Below are 19,826 nucleotides of genomic sequence, written 5' to 3'. Positions count from 1 at the left end.
AGAGAAAACACCCAATACTTCACAGCAAAGCAAAAGAGCAGTTGGAAGTTAGATTCTCAAAATGGCCGTGATTTAAGCAACTAACCCTTCCTGCCCTTCTCTCCCTGGTGCCAGAAAAATGTACAGTAGTAACAGTGCCAATACCTTTCATCTACTTTGTCTCTTAAGTGCCAGCCTGGTGATCTGGTAGTGATGGAAACCATTCATTGTTCACCGGGTTCTCTGTCAGACCCATAATGACAGTGGTTCGGTCCTGGGCACAGGGGGGCTGTGTTGCTTTTTTCTTGGTGATTTCTCCATTTCAGGTCACTGAAAAAGAGTGGGTTTTGGATGTGGTTTTGGTGAGAGGTGCCTCCCCCCTGCCCACTAGTGCCTTGCTTTGCTGCCTCAAGAGCACCATCAGTGTTTACACAGGAAGGGATTGCCCTGGCACGCCACGCAGGGTTTTTCCATGCAAAAGGAATTTATTTGAACGGCACTAAGCTATTCAATGAGTGTGCTGTGCCCAGGCTCATGGGATGAAACAAACCTGTAGTGCCAGTTGCTGGCTACTGTGACGAGGGGAGGAGTATAACTACATCTAGAGTAACTTATTTTTTCACCCTGTTTTTATCTTCTTCCCATGACCTTTTAACCTTGAATTCTGTGCCTGATCCTGCGGTGGGTGTCCTCTTACAACCTTGAAATTCCTTTGCAAAAGTGCAAAACTGTCAGTTAACCTGCTCTGAGCAAGAGGATGGCTCATTGGTAATCTGTTCTGAGAAGAACTTCTGGGGGCAGCTCTCAGGGAAAGCACTGAAAACAGAGCTCTCATCACAGTGCCACAAGGAGTCAATGTAACATAACCACCTTGTAAGTTTTTCTTGAAAAGAACAGGGCGTGGTCGGCTCTGCTCCAAGATTTCACAGGCATTTTGCAGAATTTGCTAAAACCTCTTCATAGTGAACATTTCTGAATACAAAATCAAACCTATTAAGTTTACTTCCCCCTTCCTTACCTATTCATGAAACTGTTGCCACCTGATGGCTTTGTACATGAGCAGTGATGTGCCTGGAAGTTTATTGCACACTTGTTTGGTGCTCTACATGGAGTTCCCTCTGTTCTGATTTCAATGAGCTTCAGCTGTGAAGGAGATGGGATCCCTGCTTCTGCTCTGGAGTCACTGTTCTGAATTTTCAAGTCTCAGCAATGCCCTTTCAGACTTATTAAAGGCAACAGTACTTGTGGGGTGGTTGCATTGTATTCCATGATTCTCTCAGAGGAGACTAGTGCCTGCTAATACGTGGACTTATGGCCTAGTCCGTCCCCCTTACAGAATCAATTTTAGCTAGAGAAGATTTTTCCTGAATTCTTCATAAAAGATGGGCTCAAGGGCATTGAAGAGAAAGGGAGGGATAGTCCTGTGCCTGGAGATTACACTAGTAACTGATCATTACCAAATTGACAGCAGGGGAGAGTGATTTAGTCATAGGCTTGACGTTGAAACGTGCAAGCTTTCCTCACTGGTACACAAATGCCATGCTGTCTCAAATCAGCTCTCACTGAAAGTCATTCCTTACAAATACCATGGGGCAGGGAGAAGGACAAGGCATCTCCACTACTTGGAAAGCAGGGAGAATGTCCTGGACACTACTGTAAAGCAATAAGCAATGGCTCCCTGGGGCCACTCTCAACTGGTTTCACTCTTACTACCAAGGCCCAGTTTTGCAAGCTGCTACAGGCAGGCAGGCCTGCTGAACTCAGGAGGTTTGACTTACGTAGGTGCAGAGATGGCTGTAGTACCTTTCCTAGAAGAAAAATTCAGTCCCAAAGGAGCAGGGCTGCTCCTCTGCCTCAGGACATGCTCCTATGAAGCAAGTGCCAAGAGTCTGCCATGGAATGACCTGACATACACAAACATCACAGGTAAGAAAAAGACATTTAACTCTGGCTTTCCAGTGATGTTGAAAGCACTTGGATTGAGCTTCATGACTGGTGTGCTTTTCTTGCTGACTATGGACAACAATACTAAAGTAACATTTTGGAATCAACATTGTAACAGGCTGCCTTTGGTCTTCCTTTGAATTCCCAATGGCTAGCAAAAACACAAAGTCTTCCTGAAAAAGCAGAGATTGTTTGCCTCTATGTTATTATCTTGTAGGTACTAACAGCTCACCATTCATTAGGCTAGAAAAGAAGCACAACAACGAGAGATTGCATGTGAAGCTGTCTCTGTGGCATTTCAACTTGCAGGGGCATGAGTGGATTTGAAGAGTTTCAGTTGAGTTTATCATGCAGGAAAAGCTGCCTTGTAAATCTCACTGATCTGGCTTACTGCTGCATCGTGAGCAATAGCAGAACTGTAGCACTTTCTTACTGGGGGGAAAGAGATTAGTTTTGGGGGTTAATTATTTTTCAGAAAAGCACAGTTGTTTGTCAGCTTGCTTAGTGCCAGTTCCCAGGCAGCACTCCACCAGAGATTAGTGTTCACATGGTTCGTTTCATCGACCTGTTTCAACAGGGCAGCATTAACCTCCTCAAATAAGTAACCTTGAGGGCCAAGGCAGAGTGATGTAAACAACTCAGGATGAGATTGCTGTTGGGAAATAAGTGAAACTAACCCCAGCATTGTCGCAGCATTGTTGGTTCTATTTTCCAGACATGCTAGGAACACTAAGGCTTGTGAAATGCTGGAAAAAGAGGGAGCAGCACTGGCTCCTAAATGAAGATGTTCTTGTGGTTACAGATGTTTGAGAGGTATCTGCAGACAAGGTTCAGTGGTCAGTTTTGCCACAGACTTCTGCTCAATTCACAGCCCAGTGACCAGTTATTCTGCAGAACAATCCCTGCTCTGGAAAAGGCGAGTCATGATGTTTCCTTTGGGGTTGACTACATTAAAATACCTTTCTGTGTCATCAGAAGCATGGGGTGGAAGCTCCGTGATGGCCTTGGTGTGAAGGGCCTGTAAGAGAGTCTTAGCTCAGGTGTGCCAGGGCTCACCTCTCCAGGTGGAGATGAGGGTTATGTAACCACACCAAATGCAAGGGAGGAAGGAAATTACAAAAGCAGTTAGAGGTATGAGAGGAAGGGAGAGAAGGGTGGCTACAGAGAGAGGATTAAGGTAAACTGGTTTAATTTTTTATGTACTCCAGGATATTAATATGTATAAAGGGGAGCTCCTGGCAGCTAGGTGAGGTGGGCTTGGGGGCAGGAGCTGAAAGAAAGATAAAGCTGTACTCCTGCCTGTCTGATGAAAGCAAAGGGCAAACACTTAATGAAAAAGTGCTCTGTCTGTAGAGGCTGGAGTATGATGTCTAACTTGAACTCAAATATTGGACTTATGCAAGGGTTACCTGCTGAATTTAGCTTCCATCATGTGACTGTGAGGCAGTAGATTGAGGCATTAAACAGCTGTTCTTGCAACCTGGATGCCACTCTTTAGGGAGGGTATTAGCCTGCCTCATGTCATTTGAAAAGACATTTGGAGTGGAAGGAACAGGAAGAGGGGCTACTTGGATTACCTCTACTAGCCTAAAGGGTGAAAGAGCTGTTAAGTACACATATAACACTATCCAAGTCAGAAACTTCTGACCAGTTATAAGAAAATGAATGCAAATTGCTTTATGCCAAGATTAATGAAGTAGTTTTTAAACTTTGGTAGAAAGTGCTTTTTGCCCTATGTTGGTTCAATTAAAAATTTATGCTTTTTGTTTTGTATCCCCCAAACCTCCTTCCTGATGATCTTGCTTCCTTGCTTTGAATAGAGCAGCTCTTTCTCTTGCTATGCTGATCTTTTTGATGTCCCTGTAAACTTTCATACTTATCTAATGATTTGGATGTCTGTAGTCTGTATTTTTTATGGCAAGGGGATCTTTACATCTTCTGAAATCTATTTTGATGATCAACTAGCACTGGCCTCTTACCCAGTGCTGCTCTGTGGTGACCTTGTGCAGAAGTACTGCTGATAATCACAGTTGCCCTGACCAAATGTAAGCATTTTGCTGAGCTTAGAGGCATGTTGAGAAGAGGTTGGGAAAGGTAAGCATGTGCATGTGTTTTGGTGATTTGTGTACAACAGTTTACAACTTCCTCATGAAGGGAAGAGAAGAGGCAGACACTGATCTCTTCTCTCTGGTGTAAACAACTGTTTACAACTTCCTCATGAACGGAAGAGGCATACACTGATCTCTTCTCTCTGATATAAACAGTTTACAACTTCCTCATGAACGGAAGAGAAGAGGCATATACTGATCTCTTCTCTCTGGTGGGCAGTGACAGAACTGGAGGGAATGGCCTGAAACTGTGTCAGGGCAGGTTTAGGTTGGATATTAGAGAAAGGTTCTTCCCGCAGAGGGTGGTTGAGGACTGGAACAGGTTCCCCAGGGAAGTGGTCACAACACAAGCATTAACAAGAGTTTAAGAAGTGTTTGGACAATACTCTTGGGCACATGGTGTGATTCTTGGGGACGTACTGTGCAGGTCCAGGAGCTGAACTTGATGATTCTTATGCGTCTCTTCCAATTATTTTATTAGTTTAGAAGGGGGACAGGGATTACCTTTTTCCCAGTTCTTGCCCTATTGCTGTGACAAGACTCGCCTCCTTCTGACTCCTCAGCTTTTTGTGAAAGGGGGAAGCTTTTCCTGTTCTCTCACGTTTCTTGCCCGATCCCTGAAAAACAAGGGAAACCCCAAGGACTTGGAGCAGATGCCAAGAATCAGGATGTTCCGCGAGGGAAGGACAGCCTGCTGCCTCGGGACAGGGCGAGGTTTGGGGCGCTGCGAGCAGCCGCAACCCTCTCCCTCGGAGAGGCTGGCTCGGCCCTTGCCGCTTCAGGGCGGCGCTGGCGCGGCCCCGCAACGCCCGGGGCCGGGAGCGGGTTCACCGGAGGAAGGGTTGGCACGAGGGGCCGGGCGCTCCCGCCCGCGCCGCGCCGGCCGAGGGGCGGCGGCCATGTCGGGGGCGGGCCCGAGGGCCGGGCCGCCGCGTATAAAGCTGGCCGCCGGCGCCGCTCTCCCAGCGGCAAGCCTTGCCGTGTTCTGTAATTGCATCCTCGGTAGCAGCGCTTCCCGGCTGTCCCGCCCGTCCCGAGGCGGCGCGGAAAGAGACCCGCGGTTTCACTGCTCCGCCGCGGCTGCTGCTGCTTCCCCCCGGCACCCTCCGCCTCCAGCGGGGCGCGGAGGCCATGTTCCCACCGGACTCCACCTGGAATATCTCCTTCGCCGGCTGCGGCTTCCTGGGGGTCTACCACGTCGGCGTGGCCAGCTGCCTGAAGGAACATGCCCCGTTCCTGGTGGCCAACGCCAAGAAGGTGTACGGCGCCTCGGCCGGGGCGCTCACCGCCACCGCCCTCGTCAGCGGCGCCTGCCTCGGTAAGCGTGGGCCGAGCCTGGCGCAACTTGGCGTGTTCCCTTCGTTACTGCTAATTTGTTAATTAGAGCACCAGCGAGGGGATGTGGGTGTATCTATGTATGTGCGTGCAGATAGCGCTGCGCCCGCCTCCTCCCGAAGTGCGAGCGGCGCTTTGTTTTCAAGGCCTTTCCCCCTGCCGCGGTCCCTGCTGGGTGGCTGAGGTCAGGGAGGCCCCTGATGGTAGAAGTCAGCACAGGGCTCCTGGTTCTGACACCACCCACACAGACATCTATAGCTGTGCTCGGTCTGTGGGTTTACCTTGCTTGGGTGTGGGAGAGGAGCCTCTCGCCGTGTGGGCACTGGCCTTTGGTGGCTGTGAACGGGAGGTGAAGCGGCTGGAGATGGAGACCCGGAGTTTGCGTGTGCAGATGGGAGTTGGGCAGCATCTCTGAGGAGCGCAGCCTTCAGTCTGCGTGTTTGTTTCTGGAAGACTTATTCCTTGGGATCTTGGGCACTGAGGAACTCTCTTGCCCTTTGCAAGAGCTAGATCTCCAGTTTAGCTAGATTTTATCTCTGTTTTCAAGTTACAGAATAACCCTAAAAAGTTATCTCTAAGCAAGCACACAGTGTATACAGTGTGTTCCTATGGGGGAACAGCTGAAGAAAATGGTCTGTGGTGCCTCCTGGCTTTCTTGTCATTTTATATATGGGATGAAGATAACAAACACGTTAGAGTCTGTACTTGGAAGCTTTTATGTTGAGACTAACAAATGCAGAAAAATTTCTTAAGCTTGAAAGGGGATTGTGGTGGGAGAGAATCAGGTATATCTGTTTAGTCTGAGAATTATGAGCCTCTCCTAGAGATAAGGGCAGCCAGAGCTGTTTATTGCTTGAAGTTCTCTCACTTTGACAGGTGTTTTTCCACAGCGCTCCTTTCTGAGACATAGCCCTTATGCAGCAAAAGTTAGTATTTTCTGTGTGGTTAGGTTTGAAGTTTCCCTTCCTGAGCGTTTTGTTTACAGAAATGCCCAGTGAAGTGCATCTGTAACTTCTGGAGTTCTTAACAGCTGTTCAGACCCCAATCTGAGATCTTGAAGGCTGTAGTGACGCCTTGGTGCCAACTTTTACTGTGGACAAGGGATAATAATCCCTAATCCCATTTTGTGTAGGGATCCATTTGCAGGTAGCTGCCAGGGATTCAGTTGTTTAATTGTGTTGCTTCTGTTGAAGAGGCAACTCCCCAATTAGTTCCCTGACTAGGTGATCCCTCTGCCACTTGAAGGCGTGACACAAGTGTGAGACAGGCTGGCAGTAGTGCCCAAATCCTTTGCCTTGCTCAGATGCCATCCTGGGTGCTGAGCAATCCCGTTATCATGTTTATTTTGTCCTGGCTATTTATATGTCCAGAGCATCCATGGTGTGCCAGGCACTGCCCTGAGGGAGGCATCCAGCCTGGTCGAGAGCTTTCTGTGAATCAGAATAGGTTTTCCCACTCCCTGTGAGGTACAATGGGAGTGTAGGAGGACTGGGTTAGGGGCCACCTTCTGGGAAACGTTCACCTACCTCCTGAGGAGGGCAAACCATGCTCTTTAAGGCTAACCAAGGCTTGGATCTTTGGTGTTCTAGTTCTGTCTTCCATTTGGCTTCTCTGGAATTGTTTTCTTCTGACTCACCTGCATGACTGACATGTATCTTGGGTAGAGAGCAGCTCTAAGGCAACGCAGTTGACTTCTGAAAGTAAAAGCACATGGGGTGCGTGGCCGTACCTTGTCCATGTCATAAACCCTTCTGACAGTGCAGCTTCCAGGCAGAGGTCCAGAGGTTAGAATGAAATCATAGGGGTAGAAGAGGACTGGGCAGAAGGTACAGCTAGGCCTGAACTAGGAGAGCAGTTCATTCTCATACAGGCTCTTACAGGGTCCTGAGTACCTGTGTTTGCTTTGCTGCTGAGAGCAGGTGGTAGCCCATGGGCTTTGAATCCTATGGCAACTGCTGCTCTGCACTGTCAGTTGCCCTGTCCATGAAACTGGAATGCTAAATAATGTCTCTTGATGAATAACAAAGGGGGAGTTTTGCAGAAAGAAGCCTTGCTTATTTGACTGTGTGTAGATAAAGTTAGTGTCCTCGTGCCTGTGAACTCAAGAAAACTCTACTTTGCAGAGACAAATACTTGCAGGGGAGGAGTGGAAAAACCTCTTTCTTGGGGCTTTTCCATGAGTCCAATCTTTTGAGACCCTGATCAGGAGAGCAGAAATCTTCCTTGATTTCAGAAAATAAGATCCCACTTAGGGGTTTATTTTCCAGCTTTTTCCCTCTGGCCTTTGCATCTGTTCAGCTTGCCTGTGAATGCATTCTGCCTTCTCTGTTAGCTGAGACCTCACTGTCGTCATTTGTGTCGGACAGAAAGGCTTTGCTATGGGCTGATACTGAACTGAAAGCCCTGACCAAGTGATCAGCAGCCTTTAGAGCACACTGTGGGCTTCAAAGGCGTGCTTGAGAATAACAAAGAGAACAACATTGGGTGTGCATATTACTTAGGCAGGGCACCTTATATTTATATAAGAGATCAGGAGGTATTTACAGTCTGATATGACCTTGCCTAGCTCTGGTTAAGCACTTTACCATTAAGTTGTAGGGATCTTGGATTTGTTGTTCAAGGTTACAATCGTGATGTTGCCCTGCATCTGAAGTGCTCTCTCTCCAGCTTTGAGATTCTTCTGTTTGCTAGCATGAAAAAGCAGTGCAATTTTTCCACTAGCATAATCTGTATGGCTATCAAGGTGCTTTGGGCAGTCTCCTGTGTTTACAAGTTACTTGATTGTGCATAGTGCAGTGTTGTGGCATGAACAGCTTCTTGCCCCAAGTATATTCTAGAAAATAGCCTCTGTAATGCCTATACCATCTCTTGGAGCTCTTGGAGTCCAGCACACCAGGAAATGCACCTTTATGTGCCAAGCAAGTGGAAAGTTCTCATGCTGGCATTGCTCTCTCCTCTTTGTGTGTACCTCCAAACCTGCAGCTTTTCACAAATTCTAGGTGTGGAGCTTTGAGGATGGTCCTCTGTCTGTATAAATGTGAAAGTCACCGGCCTGGATGAGAAAAACTGGAGTACATGACGTGGTGACACTGTCCTTTTTCAGTCAGGAGGAATGCTAAAGTGCAGCTACTGCAGGACTCTTTCATCCCTAGTACTGAGTAGGGAATGTAGTTTTGGTAAGGTCTGCAGTCATCTTACTTTGGTGAGCTGTATGGGGTTTGTTGTGCTTGCTTTGGAAGCATAGCAGTGTGAATAAATGATGAGATCTGAAGCTGTATTCACTGAAAAGCTGTCTTTGAGCTGGTGCTAAGGTCCCTCTGACTCATAGTTAACCAACAGCATCTCAATTGTCTGCATGTGAATGTTGTCCTAGACAGCCCTATCTGAGGGTGGGTTGGAACTGCTGAATTGCTTCTATTTTGGGGGGAAGGGGCGGGTTCTGCTGTCAAATGCAAAGCTGGCTATCAAACCCCATCTGGGGAAGTTAGCTGTTCTCCTAAAGCATGACAAGGTCATTAGAAAATGAAAAAGCAAGCTGAGGAGATGCTTTTAGTACTAAGAATAAAGCAAGGAAGCCATGTGTTGCTCGATTGAGTAGTGTTGTTTGGGATGCTCTTTGGAGAGCACTTTCTGGGTTGTTTACAGCATTTTGAAATTTAATTATTTTAAATTGCTATCTTAACCAGGACTCTGTCTCAGGCTTGACATGAGGTGACATAAGTTATTTGACATTTGGGTTTGCTTGTCATCTGTCACCATGTGACCACTAGGAAATGTCCTGATGAACTGTAGAGATGTTTTCCATTGGGTAGCAGGAGCAGAAAAAAAAAAAAAAAGCCCAATGAACAAAGCCTTTTGAAACTGAGATAATTAGCGATATCAACATCTTAAATGTTGTGCTTCTGCAATTTGATTATGTGCATGCAAAGGCTTAAGAACTGATCATGGAGATTTACTTTCTCTGTGTTTGTGCAATCTTAACACCAAATCCCAGATTGACGGAGGGAAATAAACCAGCTTAGAGTCTATGGAATCCTCAGAGCAATGCCAGTTTATGCTGGCCAAAGCATGAATCAAGATGCTTATCCTAGGGGAAGTATACGTGATGCTGTCTTCTGTGGCTGTGTGAAGAGAGCTATGGATCTCCACAGGGACACAAAGGAAAGTCTTGTAGCATCTGTGGTGTCTCTAGTTAGGTCCCTCCTTGCACAGGTGATGGGCACTTGTACCTCCTGCAGAGGCCCTCCCTGGATGAAAAGTTGTTGAGGTCAATAGCCCCCCCCCCCAGGAAAGAGAGACCTTTATGTACTTACATTGAAATGTGGATATAATTAGTGGGGAACCTTCTGGTGCTTCTTGGAAATGGTAAAGCTTTTTTCTGTGGTGGAAATAGAGGTGGAAGGGAGATGTTCTGTGCTGACATAGATGGAAATGTTCACTGGCTTGGTGGAGAAGCTGCTGAGCCTGGATCAGTGCCCTCAGCAGTCACAGGGCTGTGGGATCAGGTGTCCAGAGGAGTAAGCTGGCAGCCAGGGCACCCTGTAGGACCTCTTGATGGGAGGAAAGGAGCTTGTTCCTGCTCTCTGCCTGGCTCTAACAAGAAAGCTTCTGTAAGGAAAGGTGCTCTTGCAGGCATCTCGTTGGATGAGTGCAAGGGAAGCCAAGGAGCCCTTCTAGCAAAAAACAGTCCTAGCAAGGCATGTGTCTGTTCTTTTGGCACCCCATATAGACAGCAGGTGTTCAGAGCAGCTTGGTGCCCAGCCTTGCTGTCAGGAATGGCAGCAGCTGTGCAGTGTCACTGGCAACAGCACAAGAGGTCTTTGGTCATTCTTCTGACCACTAGGTTCAGCATGTCTCTTGAACTTGCAGCATGTTTGACTTGTTCCACTTCTTTCTCCCTCTTAGCTCCCCAAACTCTTCAAGGCAACTACAAGTCCTCCATGTAAAATGGGAGAAGCTGTTGTGCGTTCTTTAGAGTCCTATGTCCACTTACTGACTGTGTTTGGAAGCTTAGTCCTGATAAATCAAACAGCCTTCCTCAAATGTCTTACTGTGTCGTTCAGTTCCGAACTCCTGCTGCTGCCTGCGCGTCCGGTAGCTGCTGGTGGTGCTTGTTTCCTGTCTGTTGGGGGGCTGTGTTACCTTCCAGTGCAGTGAGCTTGGGATTGAACTCAGATGTTGGGCCCCTGCTCACTCTGCCTCACCTGAGTCATCAGTTTCTCCATGTTTCTCTCTGTGCCCTCCATTAAGCACAGATGAAATGCTCCCTGGCTTGGCTGGAGACGATTTCCACCTCTTCTGTGCTTGGTTTCCACTGAACTTGAAGAGGACCATGCAAGGGCTTGAAATGGTAATTAGTCAGCATTCCCTCTTTCTGGAGATGGGAATGGGCAGGCCTTCTAATTACAGGACCTTTGCAAAAGCTCAGAAATCTTACTCCAAGGAGCAGTGTGAGTGGGTGACTCCTGTTCACCTTGCTCTTTGCAATATAAACTCTACTCGTGGCTGAATTCCAAAGTGGCCACCACTTTTCCATTGAATTCTTTGCACTTCTACACTTTTATTGCCCAGCTCTAATACTTATTCTCTTCCTTTCTGCTAAGTGTTCTTGGGACTTGAGGTGAAAGTCAGGATGTGTCTTCAATTATGTGGGAGTCAGCCAGGCCTATGTATCTGCCTTGGGCTGTGTGGCTTGTCAAGCAAGTTGAGTGAGAGCTAGTGAAAAGGAGGGGTAGAGGAAATTATTCCATGTGGAAGGCCCTAAATAAGTCCATGTCCCTGGGAAAAGGCAGATTGTGTCCTTGAAGTGGTAGAGTCTGAGGCAGTAGAAAGTCCTTTCCAAGGAGCACATAGGAGAGAGGCAGTTAGTGAGCCTGGGAGTGGAGAAATGTTGCTGGAGATTGTTGTAGCCCTGCCATTTTGTAGCTATGAAGGCCAGAGGAATGGAGGAGAGAGTTTTTGTCACTTGTGATAGAACAGCTGCTCGTGGCAGGCCTGATCCTGTCCCTGGGGCTGTGCTGATCTGCGGTGCAGTGTGTTACATCAGGTGTGGGAGCTGGTAGCTTTATTAGAACCCAGGACTTTGTGCTGCCCTCTGGCACTGCCCCAGAACTGAGCTGGTCGTGCTTTCTGGTACAGATAAAGGCCAGATGACTTCTGCCTGACAAGACATTTGGAATCTGCAAGCTTCATGAAGTGCCTTCTGCCATTGTTTCTCAGGCTTTTAGCTGTGCTGTGCCTGGAGGATTTCTTCTGAGAATGAGCCACTCTCTTCCTCTTCATACACTGAAGTTTGTTTGGATGGATATTGGGTTTGGGGGTCTTTTTTAGGCTTAGGATTTAAAGGATTAAATATCATTTTAGCATTGGAGGTTCTGGCAATCTCTGAGTTTGCCACTCCTGTGGATTATCTAGTTTAGCATCCTGAAATCCCTTTGCATATGTTAATTACAAGGGCCAGTCTTGCTGGCTGCATTGAATGCTGATTCAGTGCTGGGCCTGACAAAAAAAAAATTCCAGTGTATTATGGAGGCAGAGTGTGGATTCAGGCTGCCATAGTTATGTCACGCATGGAAAAACTTTGAGTCTTGTTTTGGAGTGGTCTGTCAGCACAGAGATTTACACTGATTTATCTATCCTAGTGTTCTTACATAGCAGGATTGGTAAAATAATCTTTAAGGGAAGCATTTAACTACTAACTATATTTTTGCACACAGAAGAGGTCATGTGTCAAATGTTCATCTGAACATCTTGCTGTTCTTGTTTGTGTGCTCAGCCCTGCAGGAGGGTTGAGCAGAGGCTTTTCCCTTGCTGAGGTCCGTGCAACCCTCTGTGAGCAGCTCCTGTCCTGCTCACACAGTAGTTTTCAGAACCTCAGTTGTGTTTTGGCTGGGGCTCCACTGCTGATGCCTCTGGGAGAAAGGTAGCATCGGTTTCTAGATTTTGCCATGGCTCCCGAGGTATGCATCCTAACCTTGTGATCTGCCTGATGCTGCTCCAAGAAAACAAGAATCGTTCTAGAGCAAAATGCCAACACCTCTTGCCAGAGGACTGCTTTGGAAACTGAGCTTTTGATTCTCACTTCCTTGCTGGAGTCTGCCCTGCTTGTGCCAGGGCCAGTGGGGAAGAGTTTGGGGTGTAAGGTGACATTTGACCGGCCTGTGAAGGGAGGGCAAAGCAGGCCCAGCAGGCAGTGCCCTCCCAGGGGCACAGGGAGGGGCTTGGCGTGGATTGGAGCGCTTGGGGAGCCCTGTGAGCATGAGAGCTGGGCATGATGCAGGCTGAGAGCCAGTGGAGGGTGTCAGGGCTGTTCCTCTCATCTGTGTTAGGGTTTTAGCAGTCACACAAGCGTACAGTGGAAAGGACAGGGAGGAAGATTGGCTGCTGTGTGACAGAGCCAGCCATGTCTCTGGTATCATCTCTGACCATGAAACAATTGCCACCTGAAAGCACACAGGAAAGCTTTCTGACAGGCTTAGGCTGATAGCTACCAAAAGCCACCACTTCTGCCTCTGTGCAGACCAGAGAAGAAAGGTAATTTCTCATTACACCATGGGTTTTGGTCTCTTTCTCCCCTCCACTAGCTTTCTCTGGATGAGTACTTGTTTTTGAAAAAATTGCTTCAAACTCAGTATTACTTGGTCCAAAGTGAGCAGCAAGGATCTGAGCTGCACCTTGTCTACTCTGTGAATCCCCTTCTCTTGTCATCCCATTGCTGTCTGAATTGCACTAGAGCATTGACAGGGATTGATGCATGGATGAAGACGGAACATGGCTTTCAGTTCAGCTTGCCTGGGGTCCTGAGCAGCTTTTCCTTCATGCACTGTAATGTCATTTAATTTCTCTAATGCTATGTACAGAAATGCAGCATTGAGCCTCATACTAGGGCATTACAGTAGGGAAAGCTTAGACTAGTGGGTGTTGCTGTTGTGGTTGTGACAGAGGGATCCTGGCTGGCTGCCTGCTCTGAGCTGCCTCCTGCCCTTCCTATCAATTGTTTCACAGCAGCAGCTGCCCTGTTTTGGGGTTTGTGTTGCAAAAATAAGTGCTCCCGTCCTGACTGCAGAAACAAAGCAAGTCTCAGCTTGCACAACAGCAGTTCTGGCGAGGCTTTGGTGTGCCAACACTTCATCAAGTCCAGTGCAGAAATTTAGCTAGAGACCTCATCCAGCCTGTGAGTTCTTATGCCTGCTCTCCCTGTTTGCTTCTGTGCAAAGCAGAACGATGGGCCTTAAGGTGAGGTATGAGTGGTGCATCTGCACTTGGGCTTGCAGGAGAGTCCTACCCTGCAGGCACCAGCTGATGGATGGGCATGTGGCAGTCCCTACTCTGCCTCGTGAGCTGCTCTGTGCAAGAGGTAAAAACCCTGGCAACTTAAAAGCAGATCCTCATCTTATGTTCCTCATATCTAGCATGTGGCAATAGCTCTGGTTCATCTATTAACTAGTATCTAGAGCACACTAACCATATCTTTTGGCTCAGATGGGAAAAATGTCTCCTTTTGCTTTGGCTTTATTTAAACATGTAGCATAACTGACAGCTTTTTTTTATTTTTTCCCAAGTTGAAATAGAAGGGCAAACATCTTGGAACAAACACATTAAGTGAGAGGCTTCTGGTTCTGAAGCAGTTGCAAATGATCTGAATTTATGTGGCCCTCCTGCTGCACAGTGTGTCTTGGGCTAAACAGTTTGTGTCTGGTCTAAGCAATGCTGAGTGTGAAGAATCTGAACCAGAAGTGTTGTGGGCTGAGCCCTTCTTTTAGCATCTGCCTCTGGCTGCAGGAGCTGGCCTTACTTGAAAAGCTGTCTCTTTCTCTTGGTGTTTGCACTTGCCCTACCTGTAAGGTCAGAATAGGTGCTGCTGACTGCAGTCTAACAGGGATCCCTAGGAGTTGCTCCAGTAGGTGTCAGTGCCTCTCATTCCCAAGCAAAGGGGGAGAAATGCCATTATGTACCCCTGGTGGCCAGGCTTTCCAAGAACTCTCCTTTACAAAATTGTTTGTTGAACTCTGAGGTTAAATCCCTGCACAGAGCCCCTGATCTTGCCGCAGGGGAACAGCTGGTCAAGCAGTAGGACTGTCTGTAAACTGAGTGGGTGTGGTTGTGAGGGCAGTTGTGTTTACCTCCTAGGTATCACCAAAAGCAAAAATAAAAGTTTCCTTCTTGTATGTCTTATCTGGAGCCAAGTGAGCTGAACTGTTTCTTACCTGACAGCAAAATAGTTGGAGAGGAGGATTGAGTGAAGACCTTAAATTAAATAAAAAATATGCATCAGAACAACAAAAATTAGGGAAGTCCCAGAGGAACAGCTTGTTCCGGTACATGGTGTTTCTCAATCAAACTGGCTTACAGGACGATGTGCACAGATGAGAAAAGAGTTGGTGCTTTTGAAGACTTCACTGCTAGCTGCCATCCCTCAGCCTCCAATGTTTGAAAATGGGTGTTTTTTATTTGTGTCAAATAGTGGCAGTTTTACAACTTCTGGCCAGCGAGGGGTATTCTTTCCACAGCCAGTGCTTTTAGGTGTGTGTCCAGGATTTTAAATGGAAATTAAAGAGCTGTCACCAGCAATGGGATACACCTATCACCTGAACATGTCTAATAAGGGCAGGTTGTAAAGCATTGCTCTTTATTTCCTGCTGGCATGGATTTGTCTCTGGGGCCCCCTTTGACATCTCTCAGCCTCCCTGATGGACTGTCAGAGAACATCTTGGGTCAGGTTCCCATTCAGGACAAGCTGGCCTTTGTTTAGCTTGGCTGAAATGTTGGCTGGTTTTTGCTCTCTTGGGACAATAAGTGGAAATCAGGTTGTTTCAGCATGAGTGTGGAAAGTGGAACAGAAGTCTACCCAAGCAGTGGGCTCTTTCACAAACTGAGATCATTGCCCACAAGAATTGGTGTTGTCCTTGGGTCACTGGTACATTGCTGTGCACTGCTCCTTGGGATGAACAAACGGGCACCTCATGATGATCTGAGCTACCCATGAGGAAACATCCAATAATCTTCTCTGTTAATTATTTTCTAGATGTCAGTTTGAAAAATTCTGTTCATAGCTTTGTAGGTTTCTTTTGGGCTGGTGACAGGAGTGTGTTGTAATTAGGACTATATCATCTCCTGGGAGAGGCCAGGCAGGAAAGCATGTGCATTGCTTACTCTTGGTACTTAGAAAAGAAGCAAGTGCAGGAGCTGTGCATGCTGAGCTGGAGCAGCTTAAGGATGTGCCCTGGAAGAACATGGAACAGCTCTCCTGAAACCTCTGCTCATTGTCAGAGACTGACTTTTAGCTCTTGCACGTATATGGCACAGAACAGCTGAAATAACAGGAGATGGGCAACCGAGATAAATTAATGTTGGGGAAGATCATGCTAATAAATTCCTTCTGACTCATCCTATTCCTAAATTTACATCTAGACTGGGATCTACCAGTGGGATAATGACAATTCCAGCAGTGTTCAGCAACCAGCTGCAATGAAAGCAAAGTGTGAAGATTTTAGCTGGGGACTCTTGAAAGGGACATCTGTGCTGAGTATCACACAAACATCCCTGGAACAGAGATCTGAGCAGAACTGAAGGAGTTCTGGAATGAGGTCCCTGGTTATAGTACACAGGGCTGGCAGGACTCCTGTCCTGAAAATCTTACAGTCAAAATAGCTTGGTCATGTGATTCCAAACTGAACATAGGGCTGTCCAGGGCCTGGGGGAATAGCAAAAGTACCTGTGCTTCCTTCTGCTAATTGGCTTCCTTTCAAAGCTGTTGGTGTGTTGGGCCAGTTGGAGCCTTAGCTGGGTAATGGGAATGAGGAGGGAGGAGTGTTACTGATGTGTAGGAAGGAGTCCATTTGTTGGTGTTGAAGGAGAAGCAGGTTTAGTGAGGATCTGCAGTTTCCTGCCTGCCCCACTAGTTCAGGCAAGTTATGGCATCTGCAGTCTGGGGTGTGACCTCTCTGTGCTTCCTGCCAGCAGGGACAGAGCACTGCCCCTACATCCACCAGCTCTCTGTGCGGTCCTTTGCGCTCCATCCCTGTTGGAGAACTTTTCCTTTAGGCTTGTATCCTATTTACTGTTGCACTAGGCACGGAGTGGGAATGTCCTTGCCACAGGTGATCTTTGTGCTGACACAGAGTTCTCCCAAAGAGACCTGCAGTGTCATGGGTGAGCTGCAGGGTCGAATATTTAGAATGCCCTTCCCCCTGTTTAGCTTGCTCTGCTCCTATTTTTGTCTGTGTCTTAGGCACTTTTTTCCATTTGAAATACTTCTTGGGTCATCTGTGATTTTACTGGCTGGCAAATAGACACCAATATGGTCTAACATGTGGCTTAACAGGAGACCATCACGGTGCCCTTGGTGCCAAAGCCCTGCTGCTGCTGCTGTGGGTCTGAAGAGACCCTTCTTCTCCACTTGTCACCACATTGATGGAAAACATGTTGCTGGCACCCCTCCTGTCGAGCAGTGTTTAGGCTTTGTGATGGTTCTCGTGCACTGCACAGGTTTGGAGTAGCCTTTCTATTTCACCCCAGAGCTCTTCTTAGCAGCAGTTAAGGGTCTCCCCAACTGCCTGGTTAACAACAGTTTTAGGTGATCCATCTTCAGCTCTGCTGTCCCGGAGGCAGAGTAACAGCAGGCTGCTCTGCTGGGGTGTTTGTTTACAGTTATAAATAGCATGTGCTGCTTGAATGCTTTTCAGGTTAGAGTTTGGGGGCTGCCAGGCAGTACAGACTTAGTTACTGGCTTATTTTGGAGTTGAGCATGACTGATAGAGATGAAAGTCAGTTGTTAAAGGGAGCAGTCTAACTGTATGTCAATAATGTGAGGCTGGACTGATACAGCTTAAAAATGAAGTGTGAGCTAGCACCTGCCTTCAGGCTTTTCCAACAGGTGCCACTGCCTTGCCCCTTGTAGTCATTGCAGATGACAAATCAACAGAGTGGGGAGCAGCTGGCCTGTCTTTTCTGGCAAGGGACATGTTAGGGTGTTTCAGGACACAACTGAATGATGCTCCTTTGCGTCATCACAGCTGAAATTCAGATAAGGGCAATAGCCCTGCAGTACTTGGGTTTATGTATAACAACACCCAGTGGGGCACTGCTGGGGGTGGGGTAAAGAGGAATGTGGGTTTTCTAATGAAAATGAAATATTCCACATATATTAATGCAACATTTTTGAGGAATATTGGCTTAGTAATATAGGGAAAGGTGTTGAATTAATCGGTTGGTGTGAGAAGAATGAAATGTTTTCACAGCAAACACTGTTAACTGCTAGGGATTGCCTCTGCCCTGTGGTATGTACCTCAATAAGGAAATACAAATTTAATTCAGCTTTTTCACATGACTCTGTGTCCTGAATCACTAGATCCATAAAAAACAATGAGAATCTTTCCTAAGGGCTGCATCTGGCACTGGACTAGTCCTAGAAATAATCGAGAGCTGTTGGCTGACCCCTATAGGAGTTGTCTCTCTTGACTGCCTCTAATTCAGCTGCTCCCTCTGATGGACTGCAAACAGAATTTGAGCTGGTTTTCCTGGAATAGCACTTCTGGTAGTACAGGATTAAAATACTGTCACTGCTTTTCTCTCCTCCCAAATATATTTCCAAGAGGACTTGTCATCTGTCATGGATCTTGCTACATAAACCTGGCTTCTTTGGCTGACCCCTCAGCTGGCCTTATTTCCCGGAAAGCTGGTGGTACTGCAGGTCATCCTGTGCCCATGCCTTCCCACAGAGCAATTCCACATCCAGCTTTGGTGCAAGTGATTCAGCAAGTCCAACAGAATCACAGATGTCTTTAAACAGAAGTGCCTCAAAGCTCCTGTGGGTATGCATGTATCCACACATGTATAAAAGGAACTCAAAACAAAAAAAAATCCAGAAAGTATTCAAAGAATGAACTTGCTAATTAGTAGTAATCTCACTTTGCCCTCCTAGGTATGAAACACTGATAGAGCAGGCAGCTGCAACTCGGGGTTCCCCTCAAATGCTGTTTCCTGGCATAGTCAGAACTTTGCTCTCCTGTTTTTGTTAAAAAAACCCAAAACCCCTCCCAGCTCACATTTTTTGTTCAGTCATAAGCTCCATTTAGTTTCAGTTGTTTTCAGTATTGCTGTCACATCTTTCTGTACACTGAGATGCCAAGCCTGAAAGCATCGTTCCCTAAGCAAGCACCATCTCCTGGATAATCCACACTTTCCCCAGTACAGCTTTTGCACACAGGGGTCTCCCCTCAGCTGCATGCTCCACACTCACACTCCACAATGGGGTTTCAACCAAGCCAACAATTCCCTGCAAGGCACTCAGTGCAGAGGATTTTCCTTTATGGGGTCGTGTGAGTAAGGTGCTGGGCTGGGATTCCTTCAGTTTTTGCTTGATTGCAGTTTCTTTTGGTTTTTTTCCTCCCCTTGACAGACATGAAGGTGTCTTAGGGAGCGTTTTGAGTGCTAATGTCTCAGTGATTATAAAGTGTATTTCTGTGGGGCTGACTTCTTCCATGTTAGGAAGGATGTTGAACCATGTGGCTACTATCTGAAACAGGCTGGGCTCAATGGCTTACTGCTAATTGAGTAAATAAGATCAGAATTAGACTGCTAAACATTGCTCTAGGACAGAAGACTGGGATTACAGGGCTAAAAATTGCTTCAGAGGGGGAACTTTGGCTTTTCTGCTAAGTTGCTACCTCACAGTGCCTAAAATCCTGACCTCAGAATCTCTGGTCATGTTCAAGGGTCCAGTTCTCTGTGTGCTTGAGCTACTGGTGTTGGTGGGTTTCCTAAGCCCAGAATCACGTTCCCAGGCTGCATTGATGGAAAACATGTTGCTGGCACACGTGTATTGCAAAAGATTGGGATGTGTCAACATAGCATTGAGGGTTGTTGCTCTTATCTCCATTGTATTTATTAACCTGGGTCTAACTTGAGTTCTTTCATTTTGCTGCCTTGTTTTTGCAATTGAGAAACTGAGTGGGAGAGCAAAATGAGGGGACTTCCAGATGGTTTAAACTGGTAGTCTTTCATCCTTTTCCAGGAAATGACCTTCAGTTTGATTGGAGAGGAATCTTCATTTGTAAAAGCATGCTTCTTTTCTCCTGGTTTCCTGTAATTCTCTCCCTCATATTCTTCTCACTTGTATGTTCCTGACACTCCTTGGAATGCAGTGATTAGCTAGTACTTAGAGGAACTATTGTATCTCATCATGGCTGGATGTGTGTGGAGGCAGCAGTCAGTCAGTGGAAAATGCTGGATGCTGTAGTTTTGTATTTTTGCTTCCTTCTGTCCTTTTTTCTTATTGGAGAGCTCTGATGTGCTTGCCAGATGGGACTCTGAGTGACTGAGATAATGGGCTTAGCAGATACCTTCCCTTTTGTGCAGCTGGGATGTCTCCCCTTCTCAAACCCAGCTGGGTCACTGTGTGAAAGGGTAAAGCAAGCATTCCTTCACAAGTCCTGCTTGCTATCAGAGCCTAGTTTAGTG

The 19,826-nt window shown here is 46.9% G+C and overlaps 1 protein-coding gene across 1 annotated transcript in view; it reads left to right on the top strand.

Moving 5' to 3' along the window:
* The first annotated feature begins 4,948 nt into the window (after positions 1 to 4,948).
* PNPLA2 (patatin like domain 2, triacylglycerol lipase) overlaps positions 4,949 to 19,826 on the top strand; it is a 29,016-nt gene continuing 14,138 nt past the window's right edge. Inside the window, exon 1 of the mRNA XM_054634237.2 lies at positions 4,949 to 5,349. Within this exon, the coding sequence (XP_054490212.2) occupies positions 5,163 to 5,349 (187 nt within the window). The 5' untranslated portion in view covers positions 4,949 to 5,162. The remainder of the gene's footprint in view (positions 5,350 to 19,826) is intronic.

The sequence above is a fragment of the Agelaius phoeniceus genome, chromosome 6 (genome assembly GCF_051311805.1).
Source record: "Agelaius phoeniceus isolate bAgePho1 chromosome 6, bAgePho1.hap1, whole genome shotgun sequence".
NCBI classification, from domain to species: domain Eukaryota; kingdom Metazoa; phylum Chordata; class Aves; order Passeriformes; family Icteridae; genus Agelaius; species Agelaius phoeniceus.
The sequence above is the reverse complement of the archived record's forward strand: the minus strand, read 5'-3'. Positions and strand labels throughout refer to the sequence as shown.